Here is a 22,400-nt window from a genome sequence, read left to right on the forward strand (position 1 = left end):
TGTCTGAATTTCTTGAAAGAAAAACTGAGTTTTTATTTACCACATTACAAGGAGTGGGAGGCAGGCCACAACCCCTGCTAACATCAAGTTATTTACTTAATACTGCTGCCTATTAGTAGTTTACTTGACCGTACGAAATGACCTGAGAGCCACAAGTCACTACAAACAATTTATTCAATGAAAGGCTTTCCTGATACAGTTGTTTCTAATGAAAATCTATAATTGTAGTTTTGGATTAAGTAGTTAAATGTCTAATGTTCTGCTACATAAAACACAAAACAAATTATTTTCATTAAAAAATTAAAATACAACACTTGATTCTACTTTTCCTAAAGTTTATCTCAAGAGGAGAGGTAGAAAGATAATGCTACTTATGATTAAAAAAAAGTGAACAGTTTAGTTTTCTAAAGAAAAATTACTCTCACAGGAGTTTAGATTCCTTCTTTGTAAAATGGACCTCGTGATACCAGTGACACAAGATTATTTGAGATATTAAGTTATTGTGAAACATTTTGTGTAATATCTGCCTGCTTCATGTGATATATTGAAAAAAAATTAGGTCACTTCATGTGAGAAAACTATAGGAAATAGGACTTGGTAAATGTTTATGTTTATATGTTTACCTGCAGGTTGCTTTGCTTTGTTCAGTAAATATCTTCTGAAAGTTAGCTCAAGCTTTTCAATTAAAAATATTTAATAAATTATTTATACCAGGGAAGCAAGCCTTTTTTCTACAAGGTAATATTGTAAATAATTTAGAGTTCATAGGCTACTGATAGTCTCTCACGTATTCTTATTTCCCTTTTTAAAAAACCTTTTAGAAATGTGAAAACTGTTGTTAGCTCATGAGCTGAATAAAAATAGGCCACAGGGAGAGCTTGGCTCACAGATTGTGGTTTGTTGACCCTTGATTTATGTTGATGTCATAATAGTTTAAATACCTCATAGGTAATTTATACATAAATTTTGAAAAGAAATTGGCAGTGAGTCTTTCTGATAGGGTAATAATCTTTAATTTTTTCCCAATTTGATAAGGCAAAATTGACATTGTTAGTTTTATGTAAAGCTAAGCATAAATGAAAGACAAGCTGTGAGCAACATGCTCCTTTGTCCTAAAAGTTGGAATTCCAAATATAGAAAATCCCAAATATTCATTTTTTATTAAGAATATCACAATTAGACTAATCATAATATATGCAGAGTAAAATTTATGCTGAACAACATACAACATTGGCTTTCTTTCTGGAAAATACATTGAGCCCCCTAAGAAGTGCACGTTAGAAACTAAAAACTCATATAAGAGAAAAATAGAACAAATTCACATTTCTGAAGATATTTTGAGAACTTTATATATTACAAGATCTTTGAGTTTGTTGTATTGGTGCTACAGAAAAAAAGTCCTATTTTACATTGTGAACCACTTAAAGGCTTTGGAAATAATTTTAAAATCATATTCATAACTTTAAACCAAGACCATGCCTTTCATGTTGAAATACTAAGGGCAGAATCAGTGTATAATTGTTTTATTAGAGGAACTGTAAAAAGAAAAGCAGTGGTAAAGTATTTTCTGTTGTTTTAACTTCAGTTTCACAACATTTCAGTCCTAATACTAATTCATTTTATCAATATTTATGGAAAATAATAATTAGCAGAAAATCTTTTAAACAATGGGAATGCCACTTTTAATTCACAGTAAGGCAAAAGAAGTATTCGTCCAATAGAAGTCCCAGTGTAACATTTTTCTACCCTCACTGGGAGGTAGTTATCATTTTTTTTGAGTGTATTATACTTCACATGGAAAATTACTGTTTTTTTCTATTAAAATAAAGTCAAGTTTATCTTATATAACTTTTAAATTTATATAAAGTATATTTTATAATACTTTGTACACATTTAATGTACATCAAATTAACATCTCAGGTATTTGTTACTTTGATTTTATTCCCAGTTGTATCTTGATTATGAAACACCTACCTACTTATACATACAATACTAGAATTACATGGTATCACATTTCCATCATATTTTCTTACACTTTTAAAATGCAGAGCTTCTTTTCTATTACCACATTCACATTGATTATATATAATCATTCTTTATTTGTGATGATTTAAAAATTATTTATGGAGGAATGGAACATAGATTATTTGCCATTTTGAATTTCTTGAGAACCTCAAATGTTTGAAGAATATTTCATGAAATTTTGGAGTGAATTTTTTTATTTGCTCACAATGTTTTCAGTCAGGGATAACTTTATTGTGTATAATTTGCACATAGTTTTAACCTAAGACATAGTATATTGTAATTTCCCACAATATTTACTAGTATTTTTCTAGGAAAATTACTTTGAAAATGTTTTATTTTATGCTTTTCTTAAAATGGAGTCTTTAAAATAATCTAACTAATATATGGTAAACTAGAAGATCAGACAATATGTACAATATTTTTTCAATTTGTAAAGAATGTACATGAATGTAAATATGTAAATAGAAAGCATATGGCAGAAATACACTTCAAAATGTCTAGGAAGAAGATAATCAATTTTTTAAAAATATATATTTTAGAATGTTTTTCTACCCATCTACAATGAATGTTTTGGAATTAGGAATATATATAACCATTGAGATGGGCATAATAACTCTAGTGTTATCTTCTGACTGTAGCAAGGAACAAGGCAAGATAGTATTTCTGCTCCTCTGTGAGCAGAGTGCCTTTGTTTACTATTGCTTGAAAAAACAAATCATCACAACCTACATTTCCTTTATATGATTATCTCAAGTTTGAGCCTGAGGCCAGTTTTGATTAAGTACTTTTTCTATTCAATAGATTTTGCTAAATTGATGATTTCAGGTGATGGTTTCTAGTTTGAAGCTCCTTTGTCTTATGTTTGTTATTAACTGAAATATTACCTGCCTTAGAAGAGGCAACACACTAATGAATAATGATTTATTATCTTTGACTCATTTAGTCATTGAGGTACACAGTTCCCACCTCATCTACATTGTCTCATTTTATCAGTCTACCAGTGAACCCTACTGGTTTGTTAACAAAATTCTGACAAAGAATTTGATTTTTTGATTAGTGACAACAAAACAGGCATGCTATGGTTTGAGATTAGTCCATGAAGGCCCTACCCTTGTGAATGGGTTAATGCCATTTGCCAGAGTGGGTTTATTATCTGGAGAGTGGGTTTCTTATAAAAAGGACTCGTTTGGTATCCCACTCTGTTACTTGTCCTCCTGCCATAGGATGACACAGCAAAAAGACCCTTGCCAGTTGCTGGCACCTCGACATTGGACTTTCCAGCCCCTAGGACTGAAATAATTTTTTATTTGTAAATTACCCAGTCTCTGGTATTCTGTTAAGCAGCACAGAATGGACTAAGACAAGGCACCTTTCAAATTTTCTTATAGCAGATGGTGCTCAGTAGATGTTGCTGACTTACAGGCTTAAGTCTTACTCATTTTTTTCTTGTATGGTGGTAGTGTTTTTAAATTCTAAAAATAGCAAAATAGCATAGTTTCCTATTTTATATCATGTTTTTGATGTGAGATGAAAACAATCATTAAAAAGCCATGTTTCATATTTTCAAAGTGTCATGGGTTTCTTTCAAATTCAGTCCTATCATTTAGCATCCTCAAAATGATGATTTATCCCCAGAATCCCTTTAACATTCTCCAATGCACAGCTGTTTGGTTAATGTTGAGGATATCTATCCTTCTTAATAAGACAAGGAACTTTATATTTTAATAGTTAAAATAAGTTTTAAAAACTAGATATCAGAAAGTTGCTGATTATTCCTACATTGAGGAAAAATAAAACGAATAAACCCTGTTCCACTAAGTATTCAGTTACAGTTTTTGATAAATCTAACATTATTACAAAGGCATTTTGCTCATTTAAAATCTTTGTTTAATTATAAGAATAAAAGGGTTAAGTAATGATTTTACAAAAATACTATGACTATATAAAATGAGGAATACCGGTTTCATTGTACACACAGTGTCTCAATGAGGTTAAAAAATAAGCTGAATCTATAAGGAGGTAAATGATAGTTTCTTTTCTTTTCTTTTTTTTTAATGAGTCTTGCTCTGTCGGTCAGGCTGGAGTGCAGTGGCACGATCTCAGCTCACTGCAACCTCCGCCTCCCAAGCTCAATCAATTCTCCTGCCTCAGCCTCCCGAGTAGCTGGAATTACAGGTGCCCGCCACCATGCCCAGCTAATTTTTTGTATTGTAGTAGAGATGGGGTTTCACTGTATTGCCCAGGCTGGTTGCGAACTCCTGAGCTCAGGCAATCTTCCTGCCTCAGACTCCCAAATTGCTGGGATTACAGGCGTAAGCCACCACTCCTGGCCAATAGTTTCTATCAATTATATAGATGTAATCAGAACTTAACTGTAATTTTTATGAATCAACTTGCTAGTTACCTTCTGAATTTAGAGGCATGCTATATAGTATCTCTTTAAATATAAGTGATAGTATGCTTGAATGCTAAATTTTGTAGAAATAGTACAAGATAATGGCCTTAATTTCCTCGTTTCCAATGTGTATTGTTAGAATTTCTCAGACCCTAATGAGAAATTAATGGTCATGGCAGGAAAAGGATATATACATGTTTCCTGCCCTTTCCTTCTAGAACGCTTTTCTAGATAGTGCATTCTGTAACATTATCATGGACTTGGTCTGTCTTTCCATGCTGTGGCAGGATAGAGTAAAAATGTTTCAATGTCCTCACTATTCAAATCTGTTACATGTGAACTTGACCAAGAGGAGCCAAAACTGGCTACACATAGCTCCTCTGAAAAGTGTTTTAAAATATAGATTCCTGGGATTCATAGAATCTGAGTCAACCCAGTTCCTTCCAAAGCACTAATGACTTGGCTCATGGTGACTTGGTGAAACAAACCATATGTATATTCATACCCTACTTTTGCTTTGTAATCATACGTTTATTGACTAGGATTCATGAATATTTTATTGTTGATAAAGACAAAATAAATTCAATGAAAATATAAATTACATTTCAGAGTAGAAAACATTTTTTGTAAGTTTTTGTTGAGGTTTTATACAGTTTCTTCATTTTTAGTTGATACATAATGTACATATTTATGAGATAGAGTGATATTTTGGTACCCATATAGAATGTGTAAAGATAAAATCAGGGTAATTAGCATATCCATCAGCTCAGTCTTTTATCTATTCTTTGTGTTGGGAACATTTAAAATCTACCTAACTTTATAAATACATGCAAAAATTATAATAAAGCATTCCATAATATTATCACAGATTTGTTCTGTCTTGTTGGCTGTATTTACCCTACTATAGAACTCATTCTCCCATCTAGTTGTAATTTTCTATACATTAACCATTTCCCTGTTTTCTCCTTGCCATTACCTTTCTTAGCCTCTAATAACCAAAGTTCTACTCTCTACTACTTATATGAGTTCATTTTTTTAGCTCCCACTTATGACTGAGAGCATGTAGTATTTCTTTTTTTGTGCCTGACTTATTTCACTTAATATCCTCGAGGTTCATCCATGCTTCTGCAAATGGCAGGATTTCAGTTTTTGTTTTTTTTTTTTTTGAGACGGAATCTCACTCTGTCGCCCAGGCTGGAGTGTGGTGGCGTGATCTCCGCTCACTGCAAGCTCCGCCTCCCAGGTTCACGCCATTCTCCTGGCTCAGCCTCCCGAGTAGCTGGGACTACAGGCGCCCGCCACCTCGCCCGGCTAATTTGTGTATTTTTAGTAGAGACAGGGTTTCATCGTGTTAGCCAGGATGGTCTCGATCTCCTGACCTCATGATCCACCTGCCTCGGCCTCTCAAAGTGCTGGGATTACAGGCATGAGCCACCGCGCCGGGCCATAGTATTCCATTGTATATACATACCACATTTTTTATCCATTCATCTGTTGATGGACATTAAGTTATTTCTACATGTTAGCTGTTGTGAATAGTGCTGCATTAAACATGGGGGTGCAGATATCTAACAATACTGATTTCCTTTCCTTTGGATAAAGAGTAGTGTGATTGCTAGTTGATATCACAGTTGTATTTTTGATTTTTTTGAGAAATTGGAGGTTGTTCTTTTAAGAGGAAAAAGTTATGTCTAATTATGCTGAAATTATTTTATGTATATGTGTAGTGTATATACATGTTTGTTTATATGTAAAACGGTTTTTAACATGCTATATAAGTTTGCATTGGGAGAAATAAGGTATGTATATAAATAACAGCTGTATGAAGCAGTTTAGGGATAGACAATAAAGGGCTGGAAGAGACTGATTATTTTAGTTTGAGGTGATTGAGAAATACTTCATGGAATAAATTTCAACATCAAATTTGTTAAGGCTGAAAAACCCGAAATACCACAAGTTATAAGAATGAGGGTGGGATCAAATCATCATTGTATTAATAAACAGGATGAAAAGCCTGACACATAGTTTGCACTAAAATATGTGTAAAATATGGATGAATGTCAAATTTTATAGGAGGTTAGGCAAGTCAGAATAAAAATGGTAGAATGCTTGGGATACCTGTTAATCTGCCTTTATTTATTGTTTGAACAAATATTTTTTGAATCCGTAGTATGCACCAAGACCTTGTGATAGGCACTGAAAATGTCAGAAATGTTTTATTTCCTCAAAGAGCTTAAAGTACAACTTACTCTAAGTAGCAAAACATCCTTTTCAGATTTTTCTTAAAAGGGAGGAAGTTCATTTACTTGAACTTATTGATTTTCTTCAATAAGTTATTCTACATATTCAACAAGGATGAGTAAGTGCATAAATGACATCAGTTATAAGAAGACTGTGCTTGGTACAGACATTCAACAAAGGATGTTTAGTGATTGATAAGTTAAACTGAAGGTATTATAACCACACATAATTATATCAGGCTACTGATGGGAGGTTTGATTTTGGGGGTTAATCCCTGGAAGTGTATAGAAGGGATAGAGGTAAAACATGTGGCCTGCATCAGGGAAATGCTTTCCTTGAAGCCAGAGATTTTGTCTCTCTGAAAGGTAAGGTGAGTGTATTAGTCCATTCTCATGCTACTAATAAAGACATACCCAAGACTGAGTAATTTATAAAAGAAAGAGGTTTAATGGACTCACAGCTCTGCAGGGCTGGGGAGACCTCACAATCATGGCGGAAGGCAAAGGAAGAACAAAGGCACAACTTACATGGCAGCAGGCAGGCAAGAGAGTTTCTGCAGAGGAACTCCCATTTTTAAAACTACCAGATCTTTTCACTTTCACCCTGAAAATGAGTTCCTAAATGAGTTTCTTGCAGGCAGCATAGAGTTTGATCTTATTTTTAAAATCTGTGTAGCCCCTATGTCTTTTGATTAGATAATTTAATCTCTTTACATTTAAAGTTGTTACAGACTGGTAGGAACTTATTACTGTGATTCATCTCTTGTTTTCTGACTTGCTTTTTAATTCCTTTGTTCCTCTCTCCCTAACTTGTTTTCCTTTGTGGTCTGATGAGTTTTTATAGTGGTTTGCTTGCCTGCCTTTCTTTGTATCTTTTGTGTGCTTATTATACATTTTATCTTTGTGATTACCATGAGGCTTACATAAAATATCTTATAGGTATAACAGTCTCTTTTAAGATAACATTTCGCTTTGGATTAATACAAAAGTTCTACACTTTTACATCTCTTCTCATGCATTTTAGTTTATTGATGTCACAGTTTATATCTTTTATATATTGCATCCATAAACAAATTATAGCTATAGTTAATTTTAATATTTTTGTTTTTAACTGTATACTATAGTTGAAAGTGATTTGTGTTACCACCATTACAATATTAGTATTCTGAGTTTGATTATATACTTATCTTTACCAGTTAGTTTTATACTGTCATTTGTTTTTATCTTGCTAACTAGTGTCTTTTGTTGCAACTTGGAGAACTCCCTTTAGCATTTCTTGTCAGGCAGGTGTCAGGCAGGTCTAGTAGTGATGAACTTCCTCAGCTTTTATTTGTCTGGAAAGGACAAATAAAGAGATAAAGGAAAGTCTTTATCTCTCCACTCCTGAATGACAGCTTTGCTGGATATAATATTTTTGGTTGGTAGCGTTTTTTGTTGTTGTTGTTTGTTTGAGGTTTTAAAATTTGTTTTCTCAGTACTTTGATTACATTTTCCCATTTTCTCTTGGCTTGAAAGGTTTCTGCTGAGAAATCCAGTCATAGTCATTTGGATGTTTGTATTTAACAACTCACTTTTCTCTTGCTGCTTTCAAAATTCTCTCATTGTCTTTGACTTCTGACAATTTGATGGTAATGTGACTGGGTGAAAACCTCTTAATTCCTCTTACTTGAGGTTCTTTGTACATTGAAGAGCTGAATGTTCAATTCCCTTCCCAGACATTGGGAGTTTTCTGTCATTATTTCTTTGAAAAAGCTTATTGCCGTTTCTCATTCTCTGCTTCTTTTGGTGCTCCCATAATGAATATGTTGCTTAATTTGATGCTGTTTCATTAATTAAATTGGATTTTTTCCATCTTTTTCTTTTCTTTTTTTCCTGTGAGTAATTTCAAATGACTTGTCTTTGAGCTCACTGATTATTTCTTCTGCTTGAGTCTGCTGTTAAAGATCTCTATTTGTTTATTTCAGGGATTATATTCTTCAGCTACAGGGTTTCTGGTTTTTTTTTATGATTGTTTTTATTTATAAGTTAAACTTCTAATTTTTCTCATATATTGTTTTCCTGGTTTTATTAAGTTGTTTGTCCACTTTCTCTTGTAGCTTATTGAGCTTTTTAAAGATTTTGAATTCTTTGTCAAGCCATTCATGATTGTTCATCTCCTTATTATTGGTTACTGAAGGTTTATTAGTTTCTTTTGATAGTGTCATATTTGCCTCATTCTTCATGTTTTGTATAACCTTGCATTGGTGTTTGTGCTTGTGAAACAGAAGACTCCTCTTTCATTTTTTTATAGACTGTTTTCAGTGGGTACAGACCTTCTTTAACCTGATAGGACTGTTTCTGGAATTGTACTTGGGTGAGATGGAGTGGGGTCCTATGGTTGTGCCAAGATCCTCACTCATATCCGCAGTTGTCAGGCCTATTACTAGGGGCACAGATTAGTGTAGCTTCCTTCAGGTTTCTGAGCATGTGTCTGCCAGGGCATGTCCCCAAACAGGTAGAACTGCTTCCAGATTATGGTAGCACAGGGATGGAGCGTAAGTCACTATGCTGCTTCAGGGACAGCAGTCAGGTCTGAGGTTCATAGGCCAAATCCTGGGGCACTTATGGTTTTGACTTCTGCTGGATAACTGGGTAAGCACAACAGCCTCCTGGCCAAGATAAGCCTGGAGCCTTGTGCTGCTTCAGAGGTTAAAGTTGGATCTGAGATTGGTACATCTGTGACCTGGAATGCCTATAGGTATGACTGCCGAGTCTGTCCCACAGAGTCTGGCCTAGCAACAGATGAAAGAAGTACACTGACACAGGTATTTTACCTGACAATGCAGGTAGGGGACCATACTGCTCAGGTCTACACTGCCGACGGGAGAATACAGCAGCCACTGAGAGAGTGCAGCTGCTGAGAATGCAGCAACCAACAGTGCAGCCCCCATAAGCCTGCCCCGCTCGCATTTATTTAGTACAGATTTAATGACAAAGGCTTGGAGCAAACACAATTTGTGGGAAATAAAACATTGTTGACCACCCCCCCACCACGTCACTGCCCTCCGCCCCTCCCTGCCCCCTGCACAGTAGAGAAGTCCTGTGTGTGAGTGATCAAAGGCCAGTTTTAGGACAACTTGAGTAAACAAGCTATTTAGATAAACTCCTCTGCATTCCATTGTACCTATACCCTAAGCCCCAGGGTAAGAACAGCGGCCTTCAGCTCTTCCTTCCCCAAAGCTTTGCAAAACCTTCTGGCCTTCCAAGAAGGCTGGCATCTTTCCCTGAAACTTTTTCTTACAACTTTTCCCACCACTCTGACTGAACTCCTGCATATGACTTCTCCCAGCCCCCTTGGGCATGTCTCTAGACAGGTAGGACTGCCTTCGGCTGAAGTAGAATGGAGTTAGAAGTCAGGTCACAGTACTGCTTCAGGAACTTCAGTTGGGCCTAAGGTTGGCAGGCTCTGTTACTGTGGGCATGAATGGGCATGGCTCATCCCTGGATTGTTGTTGAAAGGAGCTCTTGGCAGGACTGGGGAGGAGTGGGACTGGAGCCTGCTCCACACAGGAACAAGATTGTTTCTATTCTGAAGCTGGTGTCAAGGTCTATGGGCTTGTTATCAATGTATAAGCCTGTCTTCTTAAAGCAGTCCTCCTGGGTCTTTGGCTCCACTAGAATTTTCTGCCCTCTACCTAAATTCCAAAGCTACACATAGGCACTTTGGTCTGTGGATAGCTGTCAGATATTTGTTTTTGTAGAGGGATTCAGTGTGAGGACCTCCTGTTCTCCCATCTTGTTAATATGCCCTCCAAATGTTCTGGATTCTAGTTCTGTTTCTTCGACATTACCCACCTTTCTTTTATTTTGTTGTTGTTTTTATTGTGACCAATGTAGTTCAGGTGTTGGTTATCACTTGGCAGGACAACTGCCATACTTTTCCAGATGTTACCCCTCTAGAGTTGTCTTTTCTGAAAATTGCCCTCCATTTTACAGTTTAAACATGTAACCATATCTTCTTATTCCATTGCTCTTTCCATTGCTAATGTGTTATGCTACCATTAAGAGAGAGTGATGCTTGGTACGCTAGTGCTTTATACATAACTACAGAAACTAATAGCTCCATCATTCCCCTGTCAGAGAGCAATAGACTTTATTAATATTTCTTCAGTCAGAATTGGGTGTCCAGCATTTTAGGATTCCTTTGAGGAATGAGTAGCAGTTGTACATGCAGTGACCTTGTTGATACCTCATTTCAGGTGATCATAAACTGGTCTCTATGGATACTTATTATTCTCCTTACCCCTGGCTTAAATACATTTCTTACCTCATAGATTTCACTGCTTCCCTTTCTTTGCCCTGTATTTCCACTGACTTTAATATTGACATTGTTGTGCCAAAGAAGTTTTTTATTCCTTGAATGTCTTGTGATAAACCTTTCCTGAATGGTGGAAATGCTCACCTTGTAAATACCCAGAAACATACAGTTTCATCTCTTGTACTCTCAAGTGCTTCACTCCTAGAGAGGAAAATTGTCTGCAGATGAGGTTTTCTGTTTTTGTTTTATTTCTAAGATGTGATAATAATGGTGATGGTGGTAATGATTGTGATGCAGACTTTGGGTACTGCCTACTCTGTGCCAGGAACTGTTCTCAGTACCTTGTTTGCAATAACTCAGCCAAATACAAGGAAAGATATTTTTCTTTTTCCAACATTGTCAACTGTGAGCTTTGAATACAGTATAAAACTGCCAACCCTACCTAGTTACAAGTCTTTACTATAATTATTTTGTTCTTGATATATTTCAGGCATTTATTATTCACCTTTAAATCATCTTGGTGAATTGTTATCACAAACTTTATTTGGACATGAAAAAAGTAAGTTATAGGTGAATTAGCATTGAGATTCATTACTCTTTGTGCTAGTTATTTTATAATGCATTAATGTTCTAAAAATGCAAAATTGCTTAATACCTCATTAGAATTTAACACAGGATAGAATTTTGAATTATATATTATTCTCATGGGAAGAATTATTACAGATCTATACTACAGTTTAGATGTTGCATTTTAAGTAGGCTATGAAAGTGTCCAAGTGAATTTAAAATGATAGTGGGTAAATACAAACCTAGGAAAACCCTTATCACAGATTTTACTTAAATAAGTGGGAACTACTTTGGAAGATCTATTTGACCAAGAATAACTCAACATCTAAAAGTTTTACTAGCATGTATATTCAAATTACCAAGCAACTCGAATTGTAAATAGAGTTTTTCTCTTCCTGCACAATCTTTTTAATACAACAATGTAGAATTTCATTCTTCAAAGAAGAATCCTTCAAAGAGGAAACTGTTTCACATTAAGTGTTGTCCATTATTTAAATTAATATACAAGTTAGGTGGGAGGAGAGAGGGGAGAAGAAAAAAATAACTATTGAGTACTAGGCTTAGTACCTAGGTGATGAAATAATGTACAACAAACCTCTGTGACACAAGTTTACCTATGTAACAAACCTGCACATGTACCCCTGAACTTAAAATAGGAGCTAAAGAAAAGAAGAAAATTCTTTTGCCTTAGTTCAAATGTAGAAGCCAATTTTTGGCTGTGGCAGAGTTCCTAGATGCCCCTTAATATTCATTCTCGTTTGTGTCTCTTAGTAACAGAACTTGTGGAGCTAGCTATGCCATTTAATTTAAATTCTGTTCACGTGTACATATGACGTGTATAATTTCTTGGTGGTTTTCTTAAAGAGAAAGGTGATTCTCCTTCCCCTTCCCCTATTTTCTCTCTTACAGGCTGAAATTCAACCATGAGGGTGGGCCATCTATGACAGTGTGTGTGAGGACAATGATCTAGGATGGAAGGGTGACAGGATAGAGGACAGTCTGACCCAAGGAGCCCCACACGAGCACTTGACACCCAACCTCTGAAAATAAATTTCTGTTTTCTTCAAGCCAGAAAAAGAGTAATGTGCAAGTTGAATGTTTGACATTGGTAGATGAGTACATGCATATATTATACTGAGTGGAAAATCAAGGCTTATAAAATCACTTATACAGATGCTTGGCTTGAGTTTTTCTTATGCAGTTTCAAATGTAGTGATTAAACAATCCTTCTAACACACTGATGCTTACTAGCTTGAGAAGGATTAAGAATTATAGCAAATAATAGAATAATATTATGCCTTTTTGATATGCCCTGTAAAATGAAGTGTTTTATTATTCATATTAGCTCACTTAAATTATGTTGTGTTTAATATTTCATATTTTTTAGTTTTGTTGAACACTAAATAAAAATTTCTGAATAGCTGTTAATTAGGATCTATTTTTTAGTTTATTTGCATAAATTACAGAAGAATAGATGGAAAAAATGGTTCTTGATAATTTTTACAAATCAGATGCTGTTGATTAAATATTTCAGAATGCATATATTAAAACCTAGGTTTCAAAATAATTTATTTATAAATTGGTGTTTTCTTTTTCTTATAAAGGGTTTAGGAAGATACAGGAGTTTTGGAGTACTCAAATGCAATTGGAGTGAAAAAGCAGCCATAGACAAATCATAAATGAATGGACAGCTGTGTCCCAATGGCACTTGAATTATAAAAACTTGGTCGGAGGGCAACAGTTTCTTGACCTCTGGTCTAAGATGCCAATCGACATAGAAAGAAGACACGGGAAACGAGATCTTAGACAAGTGGGGATGTTTACTCTAGGCAAGGTTCTTAATATCAGGTCCATTAGTCAGTTTTAGGCATTCACAAGCAAATGTTGTATACTGGTTCCTTTTTCATGTGAAATGTTCCATGCTTATCCTTAGTGCTTGGGGCATACTGGGTGCTCAAAAAACAGTTTGATAAACAATAAATGAATGAATAGTTCTTAGTATTTCATGACCTGTTAAAGGTATTCTATCGGTAAGAAATGGCAGAAATTTATAAATAAACATTCTGGACTACTGGAAAAGATATACAGGAGATGCTGGGGAATTTTTGATACCCGTTGAAACTGCTGTCTGCAAAAATTTCAAACCTGATGAAAGTCTCCTGTGAGTCAGAAAGGGCGTCCTATACAAGATTGAAATAAAAAGCATTATATAAGATCATAGTTTGCAAACTGCTCTGCAGAAGTACTTGACAGATTGCCTCTGGGACTTCTGTTGATTCAACTTCATGTGTTATATCCTTATGTCCTGTGTAATAATTTGTATGACTAAAGCATATACGGCCATACTTCTTAAAAATCAGTAGTGTAGGACTGGACGCGGTGGGTCATGCCTGTAATCCTAGCACTCTGGGAGGCCAAGGCCAGTGGATTGCCTGAGCTTAGGAGTTTGAGACCAGCCTGGGCAACATGGTGAAATTCCATCTCTACTAAAATACAAAACAAAACAAAAAAATTAGCCTGGCATTGCCTGGCATGGTGGTACATGCCTGTAGTACCAGCTACTCAGGAGCCCGGGAGGCGGACATTGTAGTGAACTGAGATCACACCACTGTACTCCAGCCTGGGCAACAGAGTGAGACTCTGTCTCTCAATGAATAATTGATTAATTAAAAAGTAAAAACAAGTAGTATTTATAATAACATAAATATGGTATTTTTCATTTTTACTCTATCTTGTGTAGTATTCCTTTGAGTATATTTAATCAAAAATAATAATTTTACTTGACTTTTTTTTTTTTTTAACAGAAATCTTAATGGTGTCAAGATACTAGTAATCTTAAATTTAATTATGTCTGTGAGAAGTATGGCTAACCAGACAGAGTATGTCAAACAAGATACTTTTCTGCATCTTGTAGCAGATTATCTGCTCTGCAAAAGTAATGAAATTCTGGGTGGCTAATCTTTAAATACCAAAATAGAACGTTATACTAAGTATCTATGTTGGGAATATTTAAATTGTGTTAATTCTTAAATCATGTGGCAGAGTTGAGCCTGGGTAATTCAAGGGACACATTTCTTTTCCTTTCTTCCTTTATTGATCGATTTTTCCTGTGTTTACTATGTTCCAGGCAAAAGGGATCCAAAGGCAAGTATAATCAAGTTGAAAGAGAAAGATAGAAGCTTCTCGTTTCTAGACAGCATTTCTATTTTAAATTATTATATTGGTGCAAAAGTAATTGCAGTTTTTAACATTAAAATTTATCGCAAAAACTACAGTAACTTTTGTACCAGCCTAATATTTTAGTGTTAATATTATTTAAATATGAAAAACACATTATATAAGGTTTTAAATTTACCTTTACCCCCAGTAATATCAAATGAATCAGTCATAAAGCGTGTATGAGAATTAACTTCATAACATGTTATATTTGATTAGGACTTTCTTAGACTTTTCATTTAAACCTTAGACAAATTCTGGCATGAACAGGTAGGTTCAGGGATGTACAGGTCAAGTTTTGTTGTCTCTGATTTGCAAAAGGAAAAAAATTAAAAAGCTTAATGATTTACCCAAGGTCACAATGTTCTTAAGTCTCAGATCTTTGACTAGACTACTCTTTCCACCCCCTTGTATTCCTCCAAATACTCCACGTTGCCTCTTCCTCAATTATTAGTTTTAATGGCTTTCTCGTTTGAAGTGAGCTCATAAAGGGGGTAAATTGGCCAGGCGTGGTGGCTCACATCTGTAATCCCAGCACTTTGGGAGGCCAAGGCGGGTGCATCACTTAGGAGTTAGAGACCAACCTGACCAGCATAGTGAAAACCTGTATCTACTAAAAATACAAAAATTAGCTGGATGTGGTGGTGGGCACCTGCAATCCCAGCTACTCGGGAGGCTGAGGCGGGAGAATCACTTGAAACTGGGAGGCAGAGGTTGCAATGAGCCGAGATCATGCCATTGTACTCTCGCCTAGGTGACAGGAGCGAAACTATATCTCAAAACAAAACAAAAAAACAATGTGTGTGTGGGGTAAATGGGCCCTTTACAATATTTAATAGATATTTTAACTCATTCTTACTCTCTACCATTGGTCAAAGTATAAGATAATTTTAAAGAAAATTATACTATTCTTTAATTTCGTAAGATGTAGACTTTTTTTTTTTTTTTTTTTTTTTTGAGACGGAGTCTCGCTCTGTCGCCCGGGCTGGAGTGCAGTGGCGCGATCTTGGCTCACTGCAAGCTCTGCCTCCTGGGTTCATGCCATTCTCCTGCCTCAGCCTCCAGAGTATCTGGGACTACAGGCGCCCGCCACCATGCCCAGCTAATTCTTTGTATTTTTAATAGAGACGGGGTTTCACTGTGTTAGCCAGGATAATCTCGATCTCCTGACTTCATGATCCACCCGCTTTGGCCTCACTAACTGCTGGGATTACAGGCCTGAACCACCGTGCCCGGCCAGATGTAAACATTTTTATTTATATAATGAGAAAAGTATATCAAAGCCATCAAATTACATTTTTTCCCCTGTTTTTATGCTTTGGAGCTTGTGTAGGATTGCAGTTACAACAAGCTCACTTCTAATTGATGGTAGCTAAAACATGAAACTGATGGTAGCTAAAACAGGTTAATATAGGTAAATGTAGACTTGCAGTATAATTTAGATATCCTCTCATGTTCACATAAAAGCTTTTAAATGATTCTAAAATATTCTTGGTATACAGTTTTAGCTTTTCTCCTTTTCTGTGAGATGTAGTACCTTTACCAGTGCTATCCTTGCACAGACAAATTCTCTTCTTGAGGTATTGTAGATATTTCAGCTGTAAACCAATTGTTCTACCTGAAAGTTTATTATTGTAGGTGGTAACTAAACAGCATACATTCTTTAGAAGTGATTATCTTGTTTTCACATAAATATCTTTAGCTATAAAGGTTTTGGATGGAGAAGTAAGTCAAATATATATACATATAAATGGTTGACATAGTTTATGATCTTTTAACTTTGCTGACTTTCACAGCATGCTGGTTTTATTGTTGTCTTAATATTTATGTTGTCTATTTCTTGTCACTTCAAAAAAGAATAAAGCTTATGCTGTAAAATATTTTCCTATAGGATATTTTCTTAGGTTTTAATGAAGCATTACTAGTTTAATGAACACTCAGGACTCATATTTTGTATAAAATTATAATTACAAGCATTTATTATACAATTCATCATGGTTTGTGTACTGCATACATTGTGGTAATAAAAAAGCAAAGGTTATAGTTATCTTTAAGTCTGGTGCAGAATTGTTTATTTTATTTTATTTATTTTATTTTATTTTTTATTATACTTTAAGTTCTAGGGTACATAAGCATAACGTGCAGGTTTGTCACATATGTATACTTGTGCCATGTTGGTGTGCTGCACCCATCAACTCGTCAGCACCCATCAACTCGTCATTTACATCAGGTATAAATCCCAAAACAATCCCTCCCCCCTCCCCCCTCCCCATGATAGGCCCCGGTGTGTGATGTTCCCCTTCCCGAGTCCAAGTGATCTCATTGTTCAGTTCCCACCTATGAGTGAGAACATGCGGTGTTTGGTTTTCTGTTCTTGCGATAGTTTGCTGAGAATGATGGTTTCCAGCTGCATCCATGTCCCTACAAAGGACACAAACTCATCCTTTTTTATGGCTGCATAGTATTCCATGGTGTATATGTGCCACATTTTCTTAATCCAGTCTGTCACTGATGGACATTTGGGTTGATTCCAAGTCTTTGCTATTGTGAATAGTGCCGCAATAAACATACGTGTGCATGTGTCTTTATAGCAGCATGATTTATAATCCTTTGGGTATATACCCAGTAATGGGATGACTGGGTCATATGGTACTTCTAGTTCTGGATCCTTGAGGAATCGCCCAGAATTGTTTATTAAGTTTATTCCCAAGATAGTTTTCTGTAGGAAATGCTTACAAAAAAATAAAACCATCAAAATATTGGATATTCTAATAAAAACTGAAGTATAGGATCAGTCTAATTGAAAGAAAAGTTAAATGTCTTGTTGGAATCAGATAATTGAAAATCAGTTTAAATATTATATAGTATTCTTAATCATATGCTAATAAAAGGATATTTGGTGTAGCTGTCTCTGAAATTCAGCCCTCCTTTGAATGTTTAATTTTGAATGCTATCTTTGTTGCTATTGTCATTTTTTAAAAAGTTAATACGTGAGCCCTTTTTTTAGAGAACAAGTTTTAAAATACAGCAATATATCAAATAAAGATAAAATGTTTTCCTTCATCCATTTTTCTACTTCTTTCCTGAGGTGTCTTAGTCTGTTTGGGCTGTTGTAAGCTATACACTAGGTAGCTTATAAACAATAGAAATTTATTTCTTGTAGTTTCGGAAGCTGAGAATTTCAAGGTCAAGCCCTGGCATATTCAGTGTTTGGTGAGGACCTGATGCCTGGTTCATAGACAGTGAGTGCCTCCTGCGTGTTTCCTCACATGGAAGATGAGCGAGACAGCTTTCTGGAGCTTCTTTAAGCAGCATACTAATCCCATTCATGAAGTCTCTTAGATATCATAATCTAGACATAAATTTTAAAAGATATATATCCTATTTTTAAGAGATCTATGTGTACAAAATGTTTGTGTATGTGTGTATATGTGTATAAACTTCCTACTACTCTCACTCCAATAAACAATGGACACCTTCTTTCTCTCAGGAAATCATCTTAGTGAAGGTCTTATATCCACATATTTAACGTAATGGAGACAGCTGGAAATAAAGATGTTTGTGCCCAACAGTAATTATGAGTTCCTTAAGAATGTGTGATATTTAGCAACTGTTGGCAATAATTTGTATTGTAACTCTGTTTCAGGATCTACGTATTTGAAGTCAGTCTAGTTTGTAATTGGGTCCTTCTTGAACTTCAAAACGGATACAACATTGTCACAAAAAGAATAGTTTTCTGAATTCAGATGGAACTGATTTTAATACCCAGGACCATTATTTGTTTTTAAACTTGGATGAGATATTTAATCTTTGTGAAGTTTATTTTCGTCATTTGCAAAACTGAAATAATGTTCTTATCTCATGGTTATTAAGTGTATTGAATGAGTTAATTTACAAACTTGATAAAAAGCATGCAAGAAATCTTAGTTCAGATCTACATTTAAATACCTCAAATGGATTTTTATACTTTTAAAATATCAATTTCTAATTTTTAGTAAAAGATGTAATACTTAATTTTACATGGTCAAAGTGAATTATGAACTTCATTTTGCATTTCATCTACTCTTCCACATTAGTTGGTTTCAAGTATTACATAAGTGTACTTTTTATCTAAGAAGGGAACATTGAAGAGCTGTTAAGAAGTAGTCCCAATAACGCGAGAATTTGGGAGACAGAATAGATGCCAATTGTAAAGAAAACAACGTGCCTGTCTACTTTTGTTCCTGGGAGGAAGATGTGAATCTTCCGTCTGCCGAGGTCACGTGAGGGAAAGTGATACATAAATACATAATAAAGGGCACCATAAGAATTTTCATGCTCCAGAGATAAACAGAAAATCACTAACACATACAAGTTAAAAATAGTTATGGAAATAGTTTTTCATGGGAGATTAACAACTGAAGCCCCAAATGTTTGTGGTTGCTCATATGGAAATTGCTTTGTTAGATGAATGTACTGACTGGGCAAGAAGTAGTCAATAATTTGTGTGAGTTGTTACTTTCAAAGTACAAGTTTCTATGGAAGGTGGCTCTGATTTTAGATAAAGGTGCATACCTTGGTAGAATTATTTATTTATTTATTTATTTTTGGCTTTTGAATCATTTATGAGCAGAATTTTCCTTTTCTAAGGGAAAAGAATAACCTTCCCTCTGGCGTTGTTTTTTTTAATCAGAATGTAATGTTTCTGTATGCTTCTTTAAGTGTTCATAACAAGTTCATAGATCCCAAAAGGGATTGAGGAATTATTTCTGGTGGTCTTTGGGTCTAATTGCTGCCAGCTGAGGAAGCAGAATTCCAAATAATTTGAAGAAACTTTCACAAAAAAAACCACTTAACATAATTATAAGGCATAAAGGCTCAATATAGAGTTTATATAATAAAATCTTACCTAACCACAAAACATTCAAGGACCAGTCAAGCAGAGGTCTTCACAAAGGTATATGTTAACACTTTGCTTGACACTGTCCTTGTTTAGATTTATTAAAACCTTCTGGCTATGCATTTTAGATTAATCCTGTTTTAAAAACCTTTGCAAAGTTTTTCTGTTTTGTTGTGAGCAATTCAAAGAGCATGTAACAATTGATGTAAACATGATCTTCAAAAGTTAGAAAATCATTCATCCATCCCCATTTTTTCCTCCAGGAATACTGGAATAATATGGCTTTGAGATATTGGCCAAGGGTTCCTAGTGTTAGTTATTTATGAATTTAATATAGTGTGTTCCACTTAAAGAAAACATAATACAAAAATCCAGACAACAAAACAGGTATATGAGTAAGTGATCATAATATAAAATTTTTTCTGTATTTTTCAGAAAAATTTTACATAGTATTCACTTAAATCTTTTCACATTACCTTTGCTTTATGGTTAGATTTAGTTGTGTGTACTTTTCAAGAGCATTTCTAATATTTTGACAATTAAGGAATTTGCACATGATCTGGCTGTGATTCAATTGTAATTTACAAAAGCAAGTCTTAGAAATATCAGGGTTGCCCATATTTTTAGGTCATTTCTGTTATTTAATCTTATTTTTGTTTTTACTTATCTGTTGAAACTTCAGAAAGTGTTCTTGATTATTGATTATTATACCCTTGAACAACATTGGGTTAGGAGCATTGACCCTCATGCAGTCAAATGTATGTAAAACTTTTGACTCCCCAAAAACTTGACTACTAACCTACTGTTGACCAGATGCCTTACCGATAACATAATTGATTAATACATATCTTGTATGCCAGCAATCCCCAATCTTTTTGGCACCACGGACCAGTTTCATGGAAGACCATTTTTCTACAGACGGGTCGGTGGGAGGATGGTTTCAGGGTGATTCAAGTGTATTACATTTATCATTAGATTCTAACAGGCTATGGACTGGTAGTGGTCTGTGGCCTGGGGGTTGCAGACCCCTGCTGTATGCTGTATGTATTATATACTGTATTCTTACAATAAAGTAAGCTAGGGAAAATATGTTAAGAAAATCATAAGGAGGATGTTAAGAAGATGTTAAGAAAATCATAAGGACATGTGCAACACCGTATTTGTTGATATGGTAAGTTTACCTCATCTCTTACTTTACAAGATGAATCCTCTGAAATGGAAGGCATCCTCAGCTGCAGACCTAAATCTATGATACATATCAAGCATTTCAGCTATTTTGTTTGGTAATGCCATGACTTTTCTTAACTTTTTGAGAGCACTTCCAGCATCATCAGTGGTATTTTGTATAGCTCCCCTGGTGTTATGCAAGGTTTACAGTATTACACTAAACGTGATGAAAAATACCTAAGAACCATGGGAGATCACTTTTTACTATAATAACACATTTTACTGGAGAGATGAACTGCTCATGTGGAGATGATTAACATCACACAGCATTTTAGCAGATACTTACAACACTCAAGCCCACTGAAATAGCAACAGGAGGTGTCTGTGAAATTATTACAGTAGTATAGTATGTATTACACTTAATTTTATGCAGTTGTAGCTTAATACTATAAATTTGTTTCTCTTGACTGCAAGTGGTGCTGTGTACTGTCTTACTGTCTGTAAATGGTTGTATGCATTGAGTTTGATAAATTTTAACTTTCTTTTTTTTTTTTTTTTTTTTTTGAGACAGACACTTTGTCACCTAGGCTGGAGTGCGGTGGTGTGATCTTAACTCACTGCAACCTCCACCTCCTGGGATCAAGCAATTCTCATGCCTCAGTCTCCCAAGTAGCTGGGACTATAGTAATGCACTATCATACCCAACTAACTTTTTTTATTTTTAGTACAGATGAGATTTCACCATGTTGACCAGGCTAGTCTTGAACTCCTGACCTCAAGTGCTTTGACCTTCCAGGCTCAAGTGATCCCCCCGCCTCAGTATCCCAAGTAGCTGGAACTACAGACACCAGCCACTATGCTTGACTAACTTTTGAATTTTTTGCAGACACATGGTCTTGCTATGTTTCCCAGACTGGTCTGAAACTCCTAAGCTCAGGTAGTCCTCCCACATCAGCCACTCAGAGTGCTGGGACTTCAGGCCTGAACCACCATGCCCAGCCAAATATTAACTTTTTACAATAGATTTGGGCGTATTTTGTTGTAGTAAATGATAAAACAGACTAGCATCTACATATATTTTGTGCATTCATGACATACCTAACTTTTTATTTTTTTGGTATTTCTAGGCTACAGTGTTTTCCAATTTTTACAAATTATTGCAAATCTCCAAAGAATTTTTCAGTAAATTTCCTTTTAAAAAATTTGCATATAAGTAAACCCATGCAGTTCAAGCTTATGTGGTTCAAGAGTCAACGGTATTATAAAACCTATTATAGACTTTAGTTTCATATGAAGAAATAATTTAATCTCTTTTTCACTTTCTACCTCTTTCTCACCTCATTAAAACATATACTTCTCTAACTTTACATTTTTGAGTACTGTTTTCCCTTTACAAAGTCCTGAGTCATTCTGAATCCTTTCTATTCTCTTTCAATGAGAATTCTATATATACTTTCTTCATTATATGTGTAAGACTCATTTGTTTAGATCCTGTCTTCATCACCGTAGTCAAGGTCTCCTGAGGCAAATTGTTCTCTAGCTGGGAACCTGTGAAACAAACATGTTATATGTTTCCAAAATACAGTGATGTTACAGACATACAGTGGACATTGC

At 35.1% G+C, this 22,400-nt stretch overlaps 1 protein-coding gene across 3 annotated transcripts in view; it reads left to right on the top strand.

Moving 5' to 3' along the window:
* Positions 1-22,400, top strand: part of CRPPA (CDP-L-ribitol pyrophosphorylase A) — a 332,461-nt gene that overhangs the window by 269,182 nt on the left and 40,879 nt on the right. Inside the window, exon 10 of one of the 3 annotated variants that reach the window (XM_077996995.1) lies at positions 12,434-12,577. The exons of the other annotated variants lie outside the window; for them this stretch is intronic. Coding sequence (XP_077853121.1) covers positions 12,434-12,451 — 18 coding nt within the window. The 3' untranslated portion in view covers positions 12,452-12,577. Of the gene's footprint in view, positions 1-12,433; positions 12,578-22,400 lie in introns of those variants that run through there. 3 annotated transcript variants of the gene reach the window in all.

Source organism: Macaca mulatta, chromosome 3 (genome assembly GCF_049350105.2).
Source record: "Macaca mulatta isolate MMU2019108-1 chromosome 3, T2T-MMU8v2.0, whole genome shotgun sequence".
In the NCBI taxonomy this organism is placed as follows: domain Eukaryota; kingdom Metazoa; phylum Chordata; class Mammalia; order Primates; family Cercopithecidae; genus Macaca; species Macaca mulatta.